We start from the raw sequence: 16,534 nt of genomic DNA on the forward strand, positions 1-16,534 counted from the left end.
GCACCACAATATTGAGTACAATCAAAGTATTTCATGTGATTTTGGTTGAACATATTGGAAATAAAAATCAGAAATAAAAGTTTTATTTAGCCACGTCTTCATCTAGAGATTATGGCTAGTAGAAAATTTAAAACTACTTTTTTATAAGTAAGGTCTAAATGACACAAGCCTGAAAATAGATAGATGATTAAGTCATTGCAAGCTCCACTTAATAAAATGCTCGAGCTTTTTTTATTTTTTTTTTGGGTAAAGAAAATACTCAAGATCCGAATTAAATTTGAGAAATTAACAAGTTAAACTCAGTAAAATAGCTCATAAGTAAACAACATGTCCATATCCTGTCTTTCGAAAACAACAGTCCATTTCAACATCAGATTTAGCACAACCAAAGCTTCAAGACAATTTAGAGAAAGTAAGTATATCCCAATTGAGAAAACTTGAACCTATCTAGGTTTGATTCAAGTTTTGATTATGACTTTAGAACTACCGATTGAGCCAAGAACTAGACTAACCTAGTCGGTTCCGCGACTAAAACGGACCATCGAATCGGTTCTAGTATGGAACCACTCCTTAAATTGGTTTGAAGATAACATGTACACCTCCAAGAATTCTCACCAACTACACTAGCCGTTGGATCCGGTTCTTTTTAGACTTTGTGTCCTTATAATCGAGCCTCGATTTATTTATGTCCCTCTGTCCCTTTTGTACTTACTTTAGATCTTGAAACTGAAAAGAAAAAAAAAATAGATCTATTTTAGATAGAGTCGGAATCCGATCGATTGAATTCTCGATTTCAAGCTCTCTAGGATTGATCCTCTCTGACAAATTACATGTTTCGAGGATCCGTTCAAAAAGATGCACGGTCCTCTCTAATTACATGTTTCAATTACGGAAGATTGTATGAACAATGGCTCTACCTTAAAGACCTACTACAGTCTCTAAAATGAACCAGGAAACATAAATTTTCATTTCGACAAAGAAAAAGAGCAAATAGACAGAGAGAAGGAATCAGGCGAAACAGAGCACATTGGCTGCTCTTTCCAACAACAACAACAAAAAAAAAAACCGACAACAACAACCACAACCCAAGAAGTCCCCTTGGTTTCACGTGGCTTGCTGCCACCAGACAAGGGCACGAAAGCTTTTTCCCTTATTTTCTCGATGCATAAACATTGCTGCGCCAATTATTCACACTAGCTGTTCATGGAGAATCATTGACGCCGAGAATATTTTCCCATTATTTTCCATTTAAATCAATTAATAGATTACATAAAAATTTACAAAATTAAGGAAAGCAAAAAAAGACGAGATCCATAATACATTACACTAGCGTCTTGGACTTCCTCTTCGCTTGATTCTGCTCGAACTTGCCTCCTCTCCGATTCGAACTCGGGACGACTCAGAGGAGACAAAGCCTATCTCCACCCGTTTCTTTGCCATCTCCATGGGAATTCTCATCCGGAGCAACTCTGTTGTATCCGACCCTCCCTCTCTTTCTCGATCTCGACCCGGATATAATCACAGAATAACAATTATTCCCCTCCCCAAAATTAAGGGGAAATAAAAGGAAAAAAAAATTTGAAGTTTCTTAGAGAAAAAAGAAAAGAAGAGACCCATTAAACTTACCTTTCAACAAATGGTAAGTAAAAAGACGCAAAGTGTAAACCCCCAACCTCGCCAACTCACCCGAGTCGCACTGTACACATTGAACCAAAACTCAGCCACCTTTCTTTCGTTCCCTCGCCAACCGCTCGGTCAACTCGCATTTCCAAACCGGAGTGGGGACATCCTTATTCCTTACTCGGACTGAGTTGAACCCGGGTCGGAGCCCGCCGCATTCTGTCCCGCCCGTTACCCTTTTATTTCTGTCTCTGGCGGGATTCACCAGATGGTCTTCTCGGCGAGCCCATGGAGCAACGGCCGAGACTCGGGCCAGAAGTCGAGGCGGCCGGCGTGGCAGTAGTGCCGCTGGAAGTCCTCGAGGTTCGTGGACCGGGCCGGGCAGTCGGGCCGGGAGACGAACCGGAGGACCTCCTCGAAGAAGGACTCGTCGCAGGGGATGGTGAGAGGCCCGTGGTTGGCGAACCCGTACTCCTCCTCCGCCTGGACGAGGAGCTTCCGGAAGATGGGGTGGTTCAGGTGCGTCGTCCGCACCACGAACCGCCTGCACCCCTCCCCCACGCACACCGCCACGTGCCCCGCCGGCACGTCTGCAGGGACGGGGCCTCTGGCGGCGGTGGAGGCGGAGGAGGCCCGCGCCTTGCTCCGCCACCGGCGCAGCATCTGCCGCAGCCTCACGATGTGGCGGATCTTGCTGCATTTCCCGATTCCAGCCGACATTTACCCCGGAAAGTGATGGAAAGTTTTCTCGTTTTCCCGGGAATCTTGTCCGGGGGGGTCTTTGCTTCTGGGTCGTCTTCTTCAGATCTGGTTAACGCCGTAGTGATTAGAGAGACAAACTCGGGGGTTTTCGGAAGTGAAGAGTGAGATGGCTTTTATAAGGGTGGGGTTGGGGAAGTGCCCTCGAGTTTTGAAGGAAATTACGAGATTCTCTGTGGGGTCAGCCGGTTTTGAAGGGCGGATTGTGGGTGGATTTTGAGTTGAACTTCGACTTCGATTCCTAATGATAAACAGAGTAGGTTAAAAATGAGATGATATGGTGAGAGCAATACAATAATTGCTTCAAATTGAATATGGATTCTATTGTTATTTTGAGAATTCCTATAACGGGAAGAAAATCCACCACTCCTCTTGCTTTTTTTTTTTCTTTCATAACTACACACCTTCCAATTTTCGGGTCTCAAATAGTTTTGTTCATTAATCCCATGAGATTTTGTGGAATAACTGGCAGTTGCTCTAAAATTTTCTTTTTTTTAATCTAAACTCTAAAAGTTAAGATGGTGTGGTTTAATATTTAAATGTTCTAACACACTCTCTCATGCTTAAATTGGATTTTGACCTAGTACTAAGCTTGGAAACACATAATTGAGGGGAGGGGCAAATAAGCAGATTGGAAAGATTTACATATTCAAAATTCGTCGGCATACTTAATGTATTTTATGCCCTATGTAACTTATATAGATAGTCCATGCAAGAAAATCTGCCCTTCGTGGATGTGAATTGGTCATTTGTTAGGAGACGGTTAATAGAGTACTTACATAATCGATAGCGTTGAAAAATCTTCGCACTACAACGCGAGAAGTAATGGTGACATGTTGGTTGCCACAAAATGTTGGGCTATATGATTTGATTTATTGCCTTGATTAATTAGTTGAATTCTCATGCCCTTCTTCTCCCTATCTAGTTTACAATTACGGTAGACAAACTTGGAAGCGTCCTTTAAATTTCCGGCCATGTATAGTATAGAATAGTTTAATTCTCATCATATCGATTACTCATTACTCGAAAAAAAAAAAAAGCTTAACATCTTAAATACTAGAGAATTTCCTTGATTGGATGCTTAATCAGTGCGCATTCTTTAATGAATTGCCTTGATAACATACTCGTTTCATTGTAAAAATTTTGTTGGTCAGGGCACTTGTCAAATAAACCGATTAAGAGAATTGAATTTTTTGCAATGCACTAACTAAGTAACTATCCACCGGTTATGCACAATTATGGCTTTCAAAAATGGATCCTTCCAAATTAAGTATACTCAACAAAGACCTACAAGAAACTTATTAACCACTAAAATGCAATTTGTCGGAAATGTTGCTCCATTGAAATATTTTGAAAAACTTTAGGATGTAAATGATTGTTGGAAAGAGCTGTCACAGGAAAGAGTACCATGTACGCTAATTTTGGAATCCCCGCTATCCTCATACCTGAAAAGCGCACGCACCACCTCAGAAATCTCCTCTCTATCCTTCTACTGTTGATGCTTCGACGCGAGAGATCATTTCGTAAATTAAGTGTGCTCTCTCGAACCAATTATTTCTTAAGAATGCTTGGAACAAATTTTTCGAAATCCTACTAAAGAACAAAAATTTTCATATAGCTCATACACTGTGACATCTCGCAATTATTTATCTTTTTTTTTTTAAGGAGTAGTGAGATATTTGGTGGTCGTTAATGCGACTGCAACTGTTTGTACCATTAAACTTCCTGTCTTTAACTTCCCACTCGGGAAAGGAAGCGGCCGGACAAGCAGCCCACGGTACGATGAATAAACTACGCCGCTGAACACTAGGGAGGATAAGATGGCTTTTATTGATTCCAAAATTTTTTATTAGAAAGTATATGCCAATAATAAATGAAAAATATAAAAAAATAAAATTCGACAAACTTTTATTACATATTTAAATTAGCCGTCAAGGCCTACCTAAGCTAGAAAGGGAACCAACCAGATAAGAAAACAACAGATCTTGCGCTGTCCTTCCTTGAGGAATGCTTTTTTATCGCACGGAGTGTGGGAATTTGAAGCTGGAACGAGGACTCAAAAGAACCAGAAAAATCCACCACATGCATTGTTGGAATTAGGGTTTTGAAGTGGTTGAGTTGATCTCCTCACTTACCCACCAGAAGAGTTAACAAGACAACCAAAAACAAACGTTAAAACTTTTCATTTACGTACTTAATTTTTTTTATTATATATTTGGACCACGGTCGCAGTCAAATTTTGAGTGAGGGTAAACACTCAACTCTTAAGTGATGGATTTAGTACGAATTAGAAACTCCCACTTGAAGTTACCTAACAAGGTAATCCTCAACTTTGTCGATATAGTCTTTCAATTCACGTAAACGAGAGATCATTTGTCTATATTCCTAGAGATAAGTCAAATCGAAAATTGTCTTATATTGTTAGTAAAGTTATGCACAAAATATATTTGATACAACCACATGAAGATGGAACTATAAATATTGCTATAATACATAGGACAAGTGATTCTCTAATATCAATATTGAAGTTAATTAGAGTAAGAGGTCTCAATTTTATTTTCTTACTCCTTTTTTCACGCATTTATGCATTCCTTTCTTTGTAAGCCACATACTCAACAATTGTTTTGCTCATGGCGACGCGTCAGGATTTACGCTCCATTATCATCAAATTCGTTGTCGCGAGAGGATGATTGTATAGCATGAAATTCTTTACATCTTAACAAAAGATTGGTGTACAGAAAATCAAAAGACCTCCCATGTAACTATCGTATTCTATTTAGTATGAAAGTGCCATACGACATACTTATACATCCCAACTATTAGGATTGAGTAAGACGGATCGACCAAACCAACCGGTTCAGTTCTGTTCCCAATTCCATAAAATTAAAACCAGTGATTTTCGGCCTAGTCTATGTTTCAGGGGGAGTCGGACCACCTGGACCAGACCGATTATTTTTATTTTTTTATTCTTTAAATGTAATCCTAATAATCCATCGGTTATTTTTTTTTATTTCTTGAATGTAAACATGATTTTAATTAATATACTAAAATTAAAGATCGTGTTACTCATCCCTACTAATAATCCAATGGTTTCATTGGACTTCCCGAGAATCGAACCGAATCATTCGATCCGGTATCCGGATCCTAAAAGCTGAGAATCGGTCTTTTCGGTCCGGTTCTCGGTTCTTAGGTGGGACAGAGCCGGATCGAGAGTCAATCACCCCTACCCAGTATAAACGTAGAAAGTTGCTAGTTTCCACGACTCAAAAATGTCTGGTCGTTTTTAGGAATTCTTTATATTTCACATCTGAAGATGCTTCTGTTTCCGATAGAAAAAGAAAATTTGAAAATATTCTTCCGCTTTGCCAAATCTGACCATACCCCATGTGCAAGGATGCCCCATCTCTCTCTTTAAAGCCCCAAAACAAAATGTCAAAAATTGTTCCGTCCTAACTACAATACTGTCCTACCATTGAGAATTCTACCCAATCAAAGTTCAGTTAATATTCACCAATTTCCTTTTTCTAATTAGATGAACAAGCATAGGACGTGTGGCACTTAGAAAGGACATCAATCATCAATCATTTTTCATTATTCCCCTACCTTAAAGATCTCCTAGGTCCAATGTCACTATTATTGAAGAACATACACATTGAATGGTCAAGACGGGGCCAATCGCTTCGGGTGGGTCCCCGTGCATGTTACGGACCTTAGGGCTCATGTTCATTCCCCCCCTCAGAAGGGTCACCGTAGCATACGATACCCCGCAATTTTTTTTTAGGATTTCAAGAGCTTAACATAAGTACAAAAAATTCTTCACCGAAAAAAAAAAAACATAAGTCAAAAAATTGACAATAAAACAACAACAACAAAATAAAATAGCAACATAGAAAGGTCCTATTAGAAACTTCCCCTTCAATTATAACTCGAATTCAATGCACTTGTATCTTCATCGCCCCCACTTTGTTTCATTAGTATTCTTCAACAGACAACATATTTTCTTGCTTTGTTGCTATATTGAGATAGTGTTGTAGGAATATTTGGGGGAAAACATGCAGAATTAGGGAGGGCTGTTCCTCATATGTTTGAACTGCAGACAGTGTCGTTTTCAAGAGTTTATTTTTTTATTCATAACAATTTTCGTAATAAACTGAAATAAGAACCATGTGTGATGATGGCAATTCATCGTACATATGTTCTAATGTGATGGTCCCATCGATGGTCTCGCACATTGATGTGTCTCTCACACTTGACGCCATTGTAAATAATTGCACAAGGCTATATACTCGCGACAATCAAGAAAACTTAATTGGTTAGATGTGTCAAGTTGGATTTTGGACGGTAAACCGAGGCAATCGAGAAAAAGAAATCGTGAGTATGTTACAATTTCTACTGTGAATTTTGCATACTAAAGTAATTAGGCAATATCTCTATTCGGTAATTTAAAAACAAGCCATCCACTTTGTGTATGCATGGATTTCACTTATCTAAACACAATTGTAGGTAATTTTGGATTGTTACTAGTTAGCCCTTGAGCATAGAAAATGCCAAGTCAAAATACTTGTCAAATCGGATGTGGAAAGGACGTGAATCTTTAAACTTAAAGTTTAGCTAGATAGAAATATATATAAAAAAAAAGAAAAAGAAAAGAACAGTATGCGGATTTTTTTGTTCAGTTTTGTATTCTTTGAAGGGTATTTTCGATTAATCTGAATGGCTACGTTGAAATTTGTTAGCATCTCTCCTTATCCATTGTTTTGATTTTCTTTGAATTGTAAGCGACAAAATAAAAGTTTTTTGAAGAATAACTGATAAATTAAAGTTTGTATGTAAAAGAAAAGCTTATAAAGTACATTCCTATCCAGTATCACTTTCAAATTTAACTTGGGATCCGTTTGTTTGGGAAAAAAAAAAATTTCAACTCTTTGACAACATGAAAAAACCAAAAACTCTGCCGTTTCTCGAAAATTGTTCTCCGACATTCTGGCAATTGGATAATAGAAAACTAATCGATCTACAAATTTTATACATAAAATGTTTTATATGGACTGAAAAACAAGCTTATAATGGGCGAAACAACTTCTTCTTCTAGCTTCTTCTAGCATGAAAGAAATCATATTCCCCAAACTACCAAACAAATGAAAACTAACAATTTTTTCTTAGAATAATTTGAATAGAAAATATTTTCTTTTATCATAAGGTTTTAGTGAAACAAACGCACCCTAGATTTTATATAATTTTTTTAATTTTTATTTTTAACCAAAAAAAAGGATTTTTATTATCAATATAAGGCATATTTGAATAACTTAAAAAATGAATGAAGTTTAATAATTGTTTTTTGTTAAAGCTTTTCCGAATTAATAAACTTTGCCTGTAGTTGATTGTATTTGGTTGAACTAAATGAACTCTATAATTTAATTGTACCTTTTCACGTCGTCTATGACAACTTGGCCTAAAAAAGATCATTTAGAGATAAATTTAAGCTACTTTCCCTTTATCCATTTTTTTAAAACGTAAAAACTTATATAGAGATGGAAGTTTGTGGATTACAGACCAATATATACCAATGAAATAGTTTGAACGTGGCGACTTGGCAAAAATACATCATGTGTCTTGTCACATGACAATTACATAGACAAAAGTGAAGTGTTGAGGATAAAAGCGAAGATTCTCTCAAGACAAGTTTTAACTATGATATTAAATTAGAATCATTCCATGACAGATAATAAAATTTCTTACTGGCTCTTATTGACAAGTAGACTACTTCTGATTTTGTATCTGTACATATATACATATATATGTATATGTATATATATGTATACGCACATGAGTTGGAACAATATGGGATATCAGATTTCTTATACTTCATTCTATTGTTTGATAAATTTGATAGCGAATATGCAAGGAGTAGAAAAGATGCTTTTATTCTCAAAAAATTCCAAGATAAGCTCATAGTCTCGAGCAAGATAAATACAGTCAACCAACCCTTAAAATTAGAGGAAGTGTATGTACATAATTTAGACTCTAATACTTACTTTTGTTACGTTTACAAATTGTGAAGAAATTACTGTAATCAATTTCAAAAAGGGTTTTTTGTTAAAGAATGATGATGGAATACTGGTTAAATACAATCAATTAGAAATTGTATCAATTTTCAAGATATTAATTACACACTTCACAAAAACAATCAGAGATGGTCATGGGACCAGGATCAATTCACAACACGGATGCCCTGCTCCATGCGTGTCCCACGCCTCTCATGGGATTATTTTCTTACCCTATTCTCGCCCCCACATAGCAATGCGGGTCCACTTTGCCCCAAGAAAAAATTAGTTCTTCAAAAAAGTAAAAAATGATAAATCATCTGGTATTATTACATCTACCCTAAAAAACTTTCACCTTTAGCTTTTGTCTCAATTCTACTTTTTGTCCCATAAAAAAGTTTAACTTTAGGTATAGTCCTAATTCTTCCCTAATTTTTTTTGTCCATAAGAATGTCCGACTTTAGGTCCAATCTCAATTTTACCATAAACTTTTTTTGTCTTATAAACAAAAACCATCAACTTTAGGTCCAATACTAATTTTACCATAAACATTTTATGTCTCGTAAAAAATTCTCAGCTTTAGGTCAGGATTCAATTTTACTCTAATTTGTTTTGTCTCATATCATCAATTTTTACATGAGTCTTAAATCTATCTCCACTAACCCTCCGTCAAATTTGTCCTTAGTGATTTTGCACTCGGTTTTTGATCTCTCGTGCTTGAGAATGATCCATCACTCGTGGTCAAAACGCTCACACTCGGAACGTTCGAATAGTTCGTGCTTGAAAGTTTTCCATTTCTCAGTTGTCAACTAGAAATTTTGGATAGTGGGTAGAAATTTTATGATAAAATTGGGATTGGACGGAAAAATTACAAAAAGACCTAGAGTTGGAAGTTTTTCATAGGACAAAAAAAAGTTTAGGGTAGACTTAGGGCATGACCTAAAGTTTAAGATTTTTTATGTGACAAAAAAGTTTAAGCTAGAATTGGGACTAGACTTAAAGTTGGAGTTTTTTATGAAGCAAAAGACAGAATTGAGACAAGAGATAAAGTTGGAGGTTTTTTTAGGTTTTAGGCCTTATTACATCATTCTTACTTTTAGAATAACCAATCACATCACAATAATCTCAAACACAATTTTAACAAACGGGTCTTATTAAAGAGTTTCCCTTTTAAGTGACCATTTTTACAAAAAATTTGCAGCTCCAATGCATTATTCCGTCTTGTGCTATTTATAATCAGAACTTTGAAGATTGAAATATGTTACATTATGTTTGCTTAATAAGTATCTTGGAAGCAATGTCCCTTATTAAGAAAACTATTTTCAGAAGAACTGTTAAAAATTACCCCAAAAGCATTTGTTAAATATTGTTGAACATGCTTCAGAAGTGGAAATGCATTCATTTGAAGTAAATAACTTCATTAAAATATGTGCTTCTTCAATTTTTTATACCTCTTCAGATGAGTTATTTTTACTTTTGATTTTAAGGTACCGTTCAAAATCACTTGTTAACAAAACCCTTAATAGAAATGGTATAATAAATTGACACGTTAAATAATGCATGAGTAAATGAGTATCTAATACCTTATCATTTAATTGGAATCTAATTTCCCCGCTTAACATATTGTTTCTGAAAATCAGCGTGAATAAGCCTAATATATATAAATATATATATATATATTTTCTTCTGGCGTAAGTACAACCCATTTTTCAATATAAATAAATAAATAAATAAAGAGAAGGGAACGAGAAAAGAGGGCGTTTACGTTCGAAGCCGGGATTCGACACAAAAAACAAAAAAAGTTCGAAGCCGGGCCGAGTTGTCCCGAACGGTGTCGGTTCGCTCTCCCTTCATTTCTGGTAAGGACAGTTAGGATTACCAATAAACAATTTCATTTGCCTTTTTTCTTTAAAGCAAAAATTAGAAGCTGGAAAGTGAACGTGACAACAACTCCACACACGTAAGCTCATGTACCATGCAGTACCTTGATACTTTTTTTTTTTGTGGTCGAAAGCACTTTAATACTTTTTTTTGGATAAGTATCTTGGAAGTCCTAAAACTTATCATGAAAGTGTAATTAAATCCTAAGACTTTCAAAAAGTACAATCAAATCCAAAAACTTTCAAAATGTGCAATCAAATCTTAAAACTTGTCATGATAGTACAATCAAGTCCTAAAACTTTCAAAATATGCAATCAATTCATAATACTTATCATTAACGTGCAATCGAATCCTAAATTTTTTTAAAAAATGCAATCAACGGAAGGACTTGATTTCACCAATTTGACAAGTTTTAGAACTTGATTGCACTTTTTAAAAATTTTAGGACTTAATTGCAAGTTCGGACAAATTTTAGAACTTCATTGCATTTTTTAAAAGTTTTAGGACTCAACCGTACTTTTGCGACAAGTTTTAAGATTTCTAATGCACTTATCCTTTTTTTACAGACCCTCTTTTATGCCAAAAGGATAATTTCTCATAACATTTTATTTCTTTTGGGTTGATTGTACAATTTCGTGATCGTGAAAACGAAAATATATCCATTGGCTTGATCTTTGCTTTTCCAGGACCAACTTTATGAGAAATATACTCCAAATTTCTTGAATTCCTTAGTTACTTTTCATTGATAAAAAATTATGCAAATGATAAATGAATTTTGACCTAATATATAATGTAGTTCATGAATTTATAATTTGCTTAATGTATTCACCGAACTATATCCCAATGTGGAATATGGCCTATGACCTTTTGATACATGTTCATAAGTGTCGTCCATTTAGTGATGTTTTCTGCATGTTTATTGACCCAATACACATAATAGCTATGCAAAAATAACCCTAAGCCGTAAAGCCCCCCACCCCGGTTTCTCTCCCGCTAGTTATCACCATTATCGATCGAACTCCTCTTTGATCGAAGGTAACTCCCGGTACCTCTCTCTCTCTCTCTCTCTCTCTCTCCCTTGCATCTTGTATCTCTGTTTTATGTTGTCAATGGCCCCCGATCCGATAGACCCGAAGCTCTCCCGGTACCTCTCTCTCTCTCTCTCTCTCTCTCTCTCTCTCTCTCCCCCCGCATCTTGTATCTCTGTTTTATGTTGTCAATGGCCCCCGATCTGATAGACCCGAAGCTCCACCACGTCGTCAAGCTCTAGCCATTGATTTGGGTGAGCTGTCTCAACGTCGACCTCGATGCCATAGTTGCAAAGTTCAACCATGGAAGAGAAACATGGAGAGAAGACAGAGAAATGGTGAAAGGCAAGCGAGGGGGCGGGGGCTTACTTGTGAAGGGTGTTGTTTGGAATGACTGCAGCATTGGTCTGTTTGAGGCGATGAAAGGCAAAGGAGACGTCGCGGGCTGATCGGTGCATAGTGGAGTCCCGACAGTTGACTTTCGACGAAAATTGGCTAGAAGGATTATATTGAAATTTTATACAAAGGTTTAGGATTAAATTGACACAATTAAAAAATTTAAAGCTAAATTGACGTTTGTACATTAGATGCTGAATTGACCGAGTAATTTTCCCATGATTCCTAGACATTCGGAAGAATTACGTAAAACTCAAAAAATACTTTTGATTATGTTTTGCAAGACATGGGAGAATGTCTTGTGAAGGGTATTGTCCGGAGTGACTGCAATGTTGGTCTATTTGAGGTGGTGAAAGGCGAATGAGGCATCATGGGCTGACGGGTGCATGGTGGAGCCACGACAACTAACTTTCGACGAAAATTAGCTAGAAAGATTATTTTGGAATTTCATACAAAGGTTTGAAATTAAATTGACACAATTAAAAAATTCAAAGTTAAATTGACATCTGTACATTAGATAGTGAATTAACTGAGTAATTTTCTCGTGATTCCTAAGACATTCGGAAGAATTACATAAAACTCAGAAAGCATTTTTTATTATGCTTTGTGAGACATGGGAGTATGTCTTGTGAAGGGTATTGTCCGAAGTGACTGTGACGATCTGAATTCCGCCAACTTATTTAATGGATGAAATGGAATTATTTTGGCGATAGTTGTCTAGAAATTATTATTTAAGGAACTTTAGTCGATGGAGTAGAAGGTCATCAACGGGAGGACGAGGACATATTATAATTAGTTTCGGTCCCGTAAAGTTAGATCATGTGAAAAATGGGAGCAACTAGTGAAATTTTCACCTAGTGAACTGGAGACACGTGGACAGTTGCATGAGGGACAAGTAGCGCGGGCAAGGGGACAAGTTTGGCGCCCACCCCTTGACAAGTGGCAGCCATGCAAATCAGCCTCTCCCCTATAAAAGACCCATCTTCTCTCTTGCTCATTTTTGGAGGATTTAAGAAGCCCTACTTCTCTCTTCTCTTCTCATTTCCTCTCGGTGCTTCCCTCTCCCGCGAGCTCTCTTATCTCTCGCCCCTCTGTTTGCTCATGTCCTCTCTTCTGCCGACTCTCACTCATGTTCGTATGGAAGGAGGGAGGAGCTCGAAGCCTTACGACGATCGTTTCGTGGTTGTTTCATACGAGAAATCGAGGTGAGTAAAATTTCCAATTTGTCCACTTTTGGTTCATTGATTGTCCTTGCATGTCGTGCATTTGAGCTAGATAGTTGTCTTTCCATGTTTGTTTTGTTGAATCTGTGGACGGATTGTCGAATTGGGTGGCGGATTGTGTTTGGCCGTGAGTGAGGAGTTTGATATTAGCGGCATTAGAGCGCAATGGACCTTGTACTTGCTTGCATGTTGGTTTCAATGGACGGAAAGACTTCTCATGGTGTCGGATATGTTGGGTTTGTTGGTTGATCGTCGTGTAGGGCTACGGATGATGGTGGATCGTGATCGAAAGACTTGGATTTGGTTAGTTAAAGGTAAGCTAGAAGGTAGATCGTGGACTGGTTATGCGAACAGTTCGGGATGATGATATATGGACACGTAGGTGGTCTCGATGATTGATTTATCGTGATTGTTGCTTAAATAGCTTGGGTTATCATCAATTTATTAGGTCCTCCTTACCCTGCAAGGATTATTTGAGTTGCTTGCTAGGTGATTGATGTTTTCAAATTGTTGAAGTGTTAGAGATTGTACTTGCAGAGCCTTGAGCTCACTCTCGTTGGATTAACCTTTTTTAGATTAGCTAGCCGGTGAGGATGGCAGCAAAGAGTAGCAGTTATGGCTTGGGATGATGGTGATTATGGTCCGGAGCCTGCTAGTTGTTGTCTTTTGAATAAGAAATGATGTAACTATCTTGCTAATATATGTATAAAACCGGATGCTCATGGAATCCGATTCCTTGTCATGTGTTGTATGATCGGTGTTGTATATCTTGTGATAGTAGTGAACCTATGGAGGCCTGACCCTTTAGACACAAGCCTGCCCTTTCATTGATTGCTCTTGTAAGATACATTAGGGCTAACAATGCAACCTAGAGGGGGGTGAATAGGTTGTTTCAAAATGTTTTCAAATAATTCGTGGAATAAAGGTTATTGTGAAAAAAATCAGGTGAGCAAATATTTCACTAAACAGTATCTAAGTGTGTGCAAATAGAGTCATGACTTAGAAAAGATTGGTACACTAGATATATAGTGGTTTAGCTTATATATCAAGCCTACATCCATTCTACATAACTAACAATCACAACACGGGTTAGAATGCACCAGTAAACTACCTTACAAGTTACAAACAATACGAGAGCTGATCTTTCACGTGACATATAACACTATTTTGATACAACCTCACTACTCGGGGATATACACTTGATTTTGCACGATTACAAGGCAACCAATGATCACAAGATCTTTCATAGTTAAGCTTTTCAACTAGAACAAATTCTAGAGCAACTTTTGATATTCAACTGGTTCTTTGTGTCATGTTACTCCTTGACCTTCACGACTTCCTCCTTTTATAAGCCTCAACAATCTAGCCATTTTAGTATCCATGGAGAAGCAAAAGAACCATTGGAGTTGGATGCGACATCTTGTCCTCACACTGGAGTAGCTTTTTCCACACCAAACTAGACTTGCCTAAAATAAGTGCTGAGCTACTGTTCTACGCCGACAACTTTCTGATGTACTCTAACACAGTAGTGTACTGTTCCCGAGAAGATAAAAATTCTCTTGTTGGCCTTTTCCATCAAGCGTGGGTTACTTCAACCATTCTTTCTCAAACATTGGCTCGTATGGACTTTATACACTTTGTTTGACCTAATCTTTCAAGCTTCGATGTCAAATATTTGGTGACTAGATCTTTTGGGTCATCAGCCAATGTTTTCATAAAAGCGCTTCGGACTTCGTGCGATTTTCATGCAATAGCCACTATGTGATCTTTAGCCTTGTATATCAAACATATGCACACCAAAAGTAAGTAAAATACTAAAGGATAGCTTGAAAATCATCAAAATGTTTTATGAGATGTTTTTTCAACAAAATAGGCCTTGTCTGTTTGATATCGTCTTCCACTTGCGCCGAGTATACTATCTATCTATCTATCTATCTATCTATATGTAATATCATATTATAACAGAGCACGCTTAGAAGATAGCGCCTTGGGACGCTACAATGATCGCAACGTTGATCTGTTTGAGGTGTCGAAAGGTGAAGGAGGCATCACGGGCTGACCAGTGCATGGTGGAGCTCGGACAATTGACTTTCGATGAAAATTGGCTGGAAGGATTATATTGAAATTTCATACAAAAGTTTGAAATTAAATTGACATCAATGCATTAGATATTGAATTGACCGAGTAATTTTCCCGTGATTCCCATGAAACTCGGAAGAATTGCTTAAAACTCAAAAAGCACTTTTGATTATGCTTCGTAAGACATGGGAGCATGACTTCACGGACTTTTATGGACATGGCATATTAATTGGTTTTAAAGGTGGATGGAGGACGTGTGATCTCCAAACTTTACGCAGTTGTTCTCTCTCTCTCTCTTTTTCTAGCTGTATTTTGTACTAACCTATCTAAAAGATTTTTTGTGTACTTAATACATTGTGGCCGACCAATCGTGCAATTGACATTATTAATCTCTGTTCCTAGCAAAACAAGACATTATTCACTTTCAGTCTGTTGCCACTTAGTTGGCATATGCAAAGCCAAAGGCACGCGGTACTTGATTTACTACAATTCATCGACACACTCGTATTATATTAAGAGCAATAGAACTCACTTGCCTCAGAGTTCATTTTCCCTTTTAGCAGCACAAAACTTTACTAGTCATGTCTACATGAGACTTCAGCTTCGTCAATAGCTCTCTCTCTCTCTCTCTCTCTCTCTCTCTCTCTCTCTCTCTCTCTCTCTCTCTCTCTCTCTAAAAATTAAATTTGTCTAATCTTTTTGTCCAGATAGATTAATCGTTGGATGGCTACGCTCTTAACCATATGCTATATCTGTATATATAATTGCAATTTGTCGCCATTTAACTTTCCTTTCTCTTCATTTTTCAATATACAACTTGATAATGTGTTTTTTGGTCAGAGATTTTGCGTTACATACTTAGAAGAATATGACGAAGCGCTCAAAGTACGGGACTTCCTATAAGGGCTATGTATATGTCGCCTTTCATCTAATTGCGGTTGAGCAAAAATCGGTTCATATTGTTAAACCGAACAGAACCGCAGCATTTTTGCGGTGTGGTTCTGTGACGCCGAGGAAATTCGGAGTCCATAATTTTCCCGAATTCAATAAAAAAAATAAAAATTGAATTTTAGTCGGTGTAAATTTTGGATTGCAAGGACATAAGTGACGAATTTTGGACGATTCTTGAAATGTTGTTCGATTTCGATTGGGTCTCGAAATCTCGATCGCCGCGACTTAGGATTTTTAATCATCGCGCCTAAACTTTTTCCGGACCGAGCCTAGCCTGTAAAAATCTAAATTTCATTCCCAATCGATTGAGCTAAAAATCCGATCAATCCCGATTTATCAAATTACAGATTCGCCCTTGGATATTATGCATTTGAGAGAAAAATGATTAATTTTGAAGAGACCCGTGGGCCCCACCTCAATCTAATCAGCCAACTACCAGTCAAAATCTTCTCTCTCTCTCTCTCTCTCTCTCTCTCTCTCACTCTCTACCCCCTCCCCTGTTCTTGCATGAGCTCTCCCTCCTCCTCACCCACCGAACAGACCTCTCCTCCTT

General features: G+C 37.3%; 1 protein-coding gene across 1 annotated transcript; it reads right to left on the minus strand.

Moving 5' to 3' along the window:
- Positions 1–1,157: 1,157 nt before the first annotated feature.
- LOC115726515 (auxin-induced protein 6B) lies at positions 1,158–2,572 on the minus strand. Its single transcript, XM_030656424.2, has one exon. The coding sequence runs from the start codon at positions 2,338–2,340 to the stop codon at positions 1,882–1,884; it is 459 nt and encodes a 152-aa protein (XP_030512284.1). The 5' UTR covers positions 2,341–2,572; the 3' UTR covers positions 1,158–1,881.
- Positions 2,573–16,534: the final 13,962 nt, after the last annotated feature.

The sequence above is a fragment of the Rhodamnia argentea genome, chromosome 2, assembly GCF_020921035.1.
Source record: "Rhodamnia argentea isolate NSW1041297 chromosome 2, ASM2092103v1, whole genome shotgun sequence".
Lineage (NCBI taxonomy): Eukaryota > Viridiplantae > Streptophyta > Magnoliopsida > Myrtales > Myrtaceae > Rhodamnia > Rhodamnia argentea.

Bases quoted from the DNA above. Each gene is read 5' to 3' on its own strand.
- LOC115726515 (XM_030656424.2), bottom strand. From the start codon at position 2,340: ATGTCGGCTGGAATCGGGAAATGCAGCAAGATCCGCCACATCGTGAGG.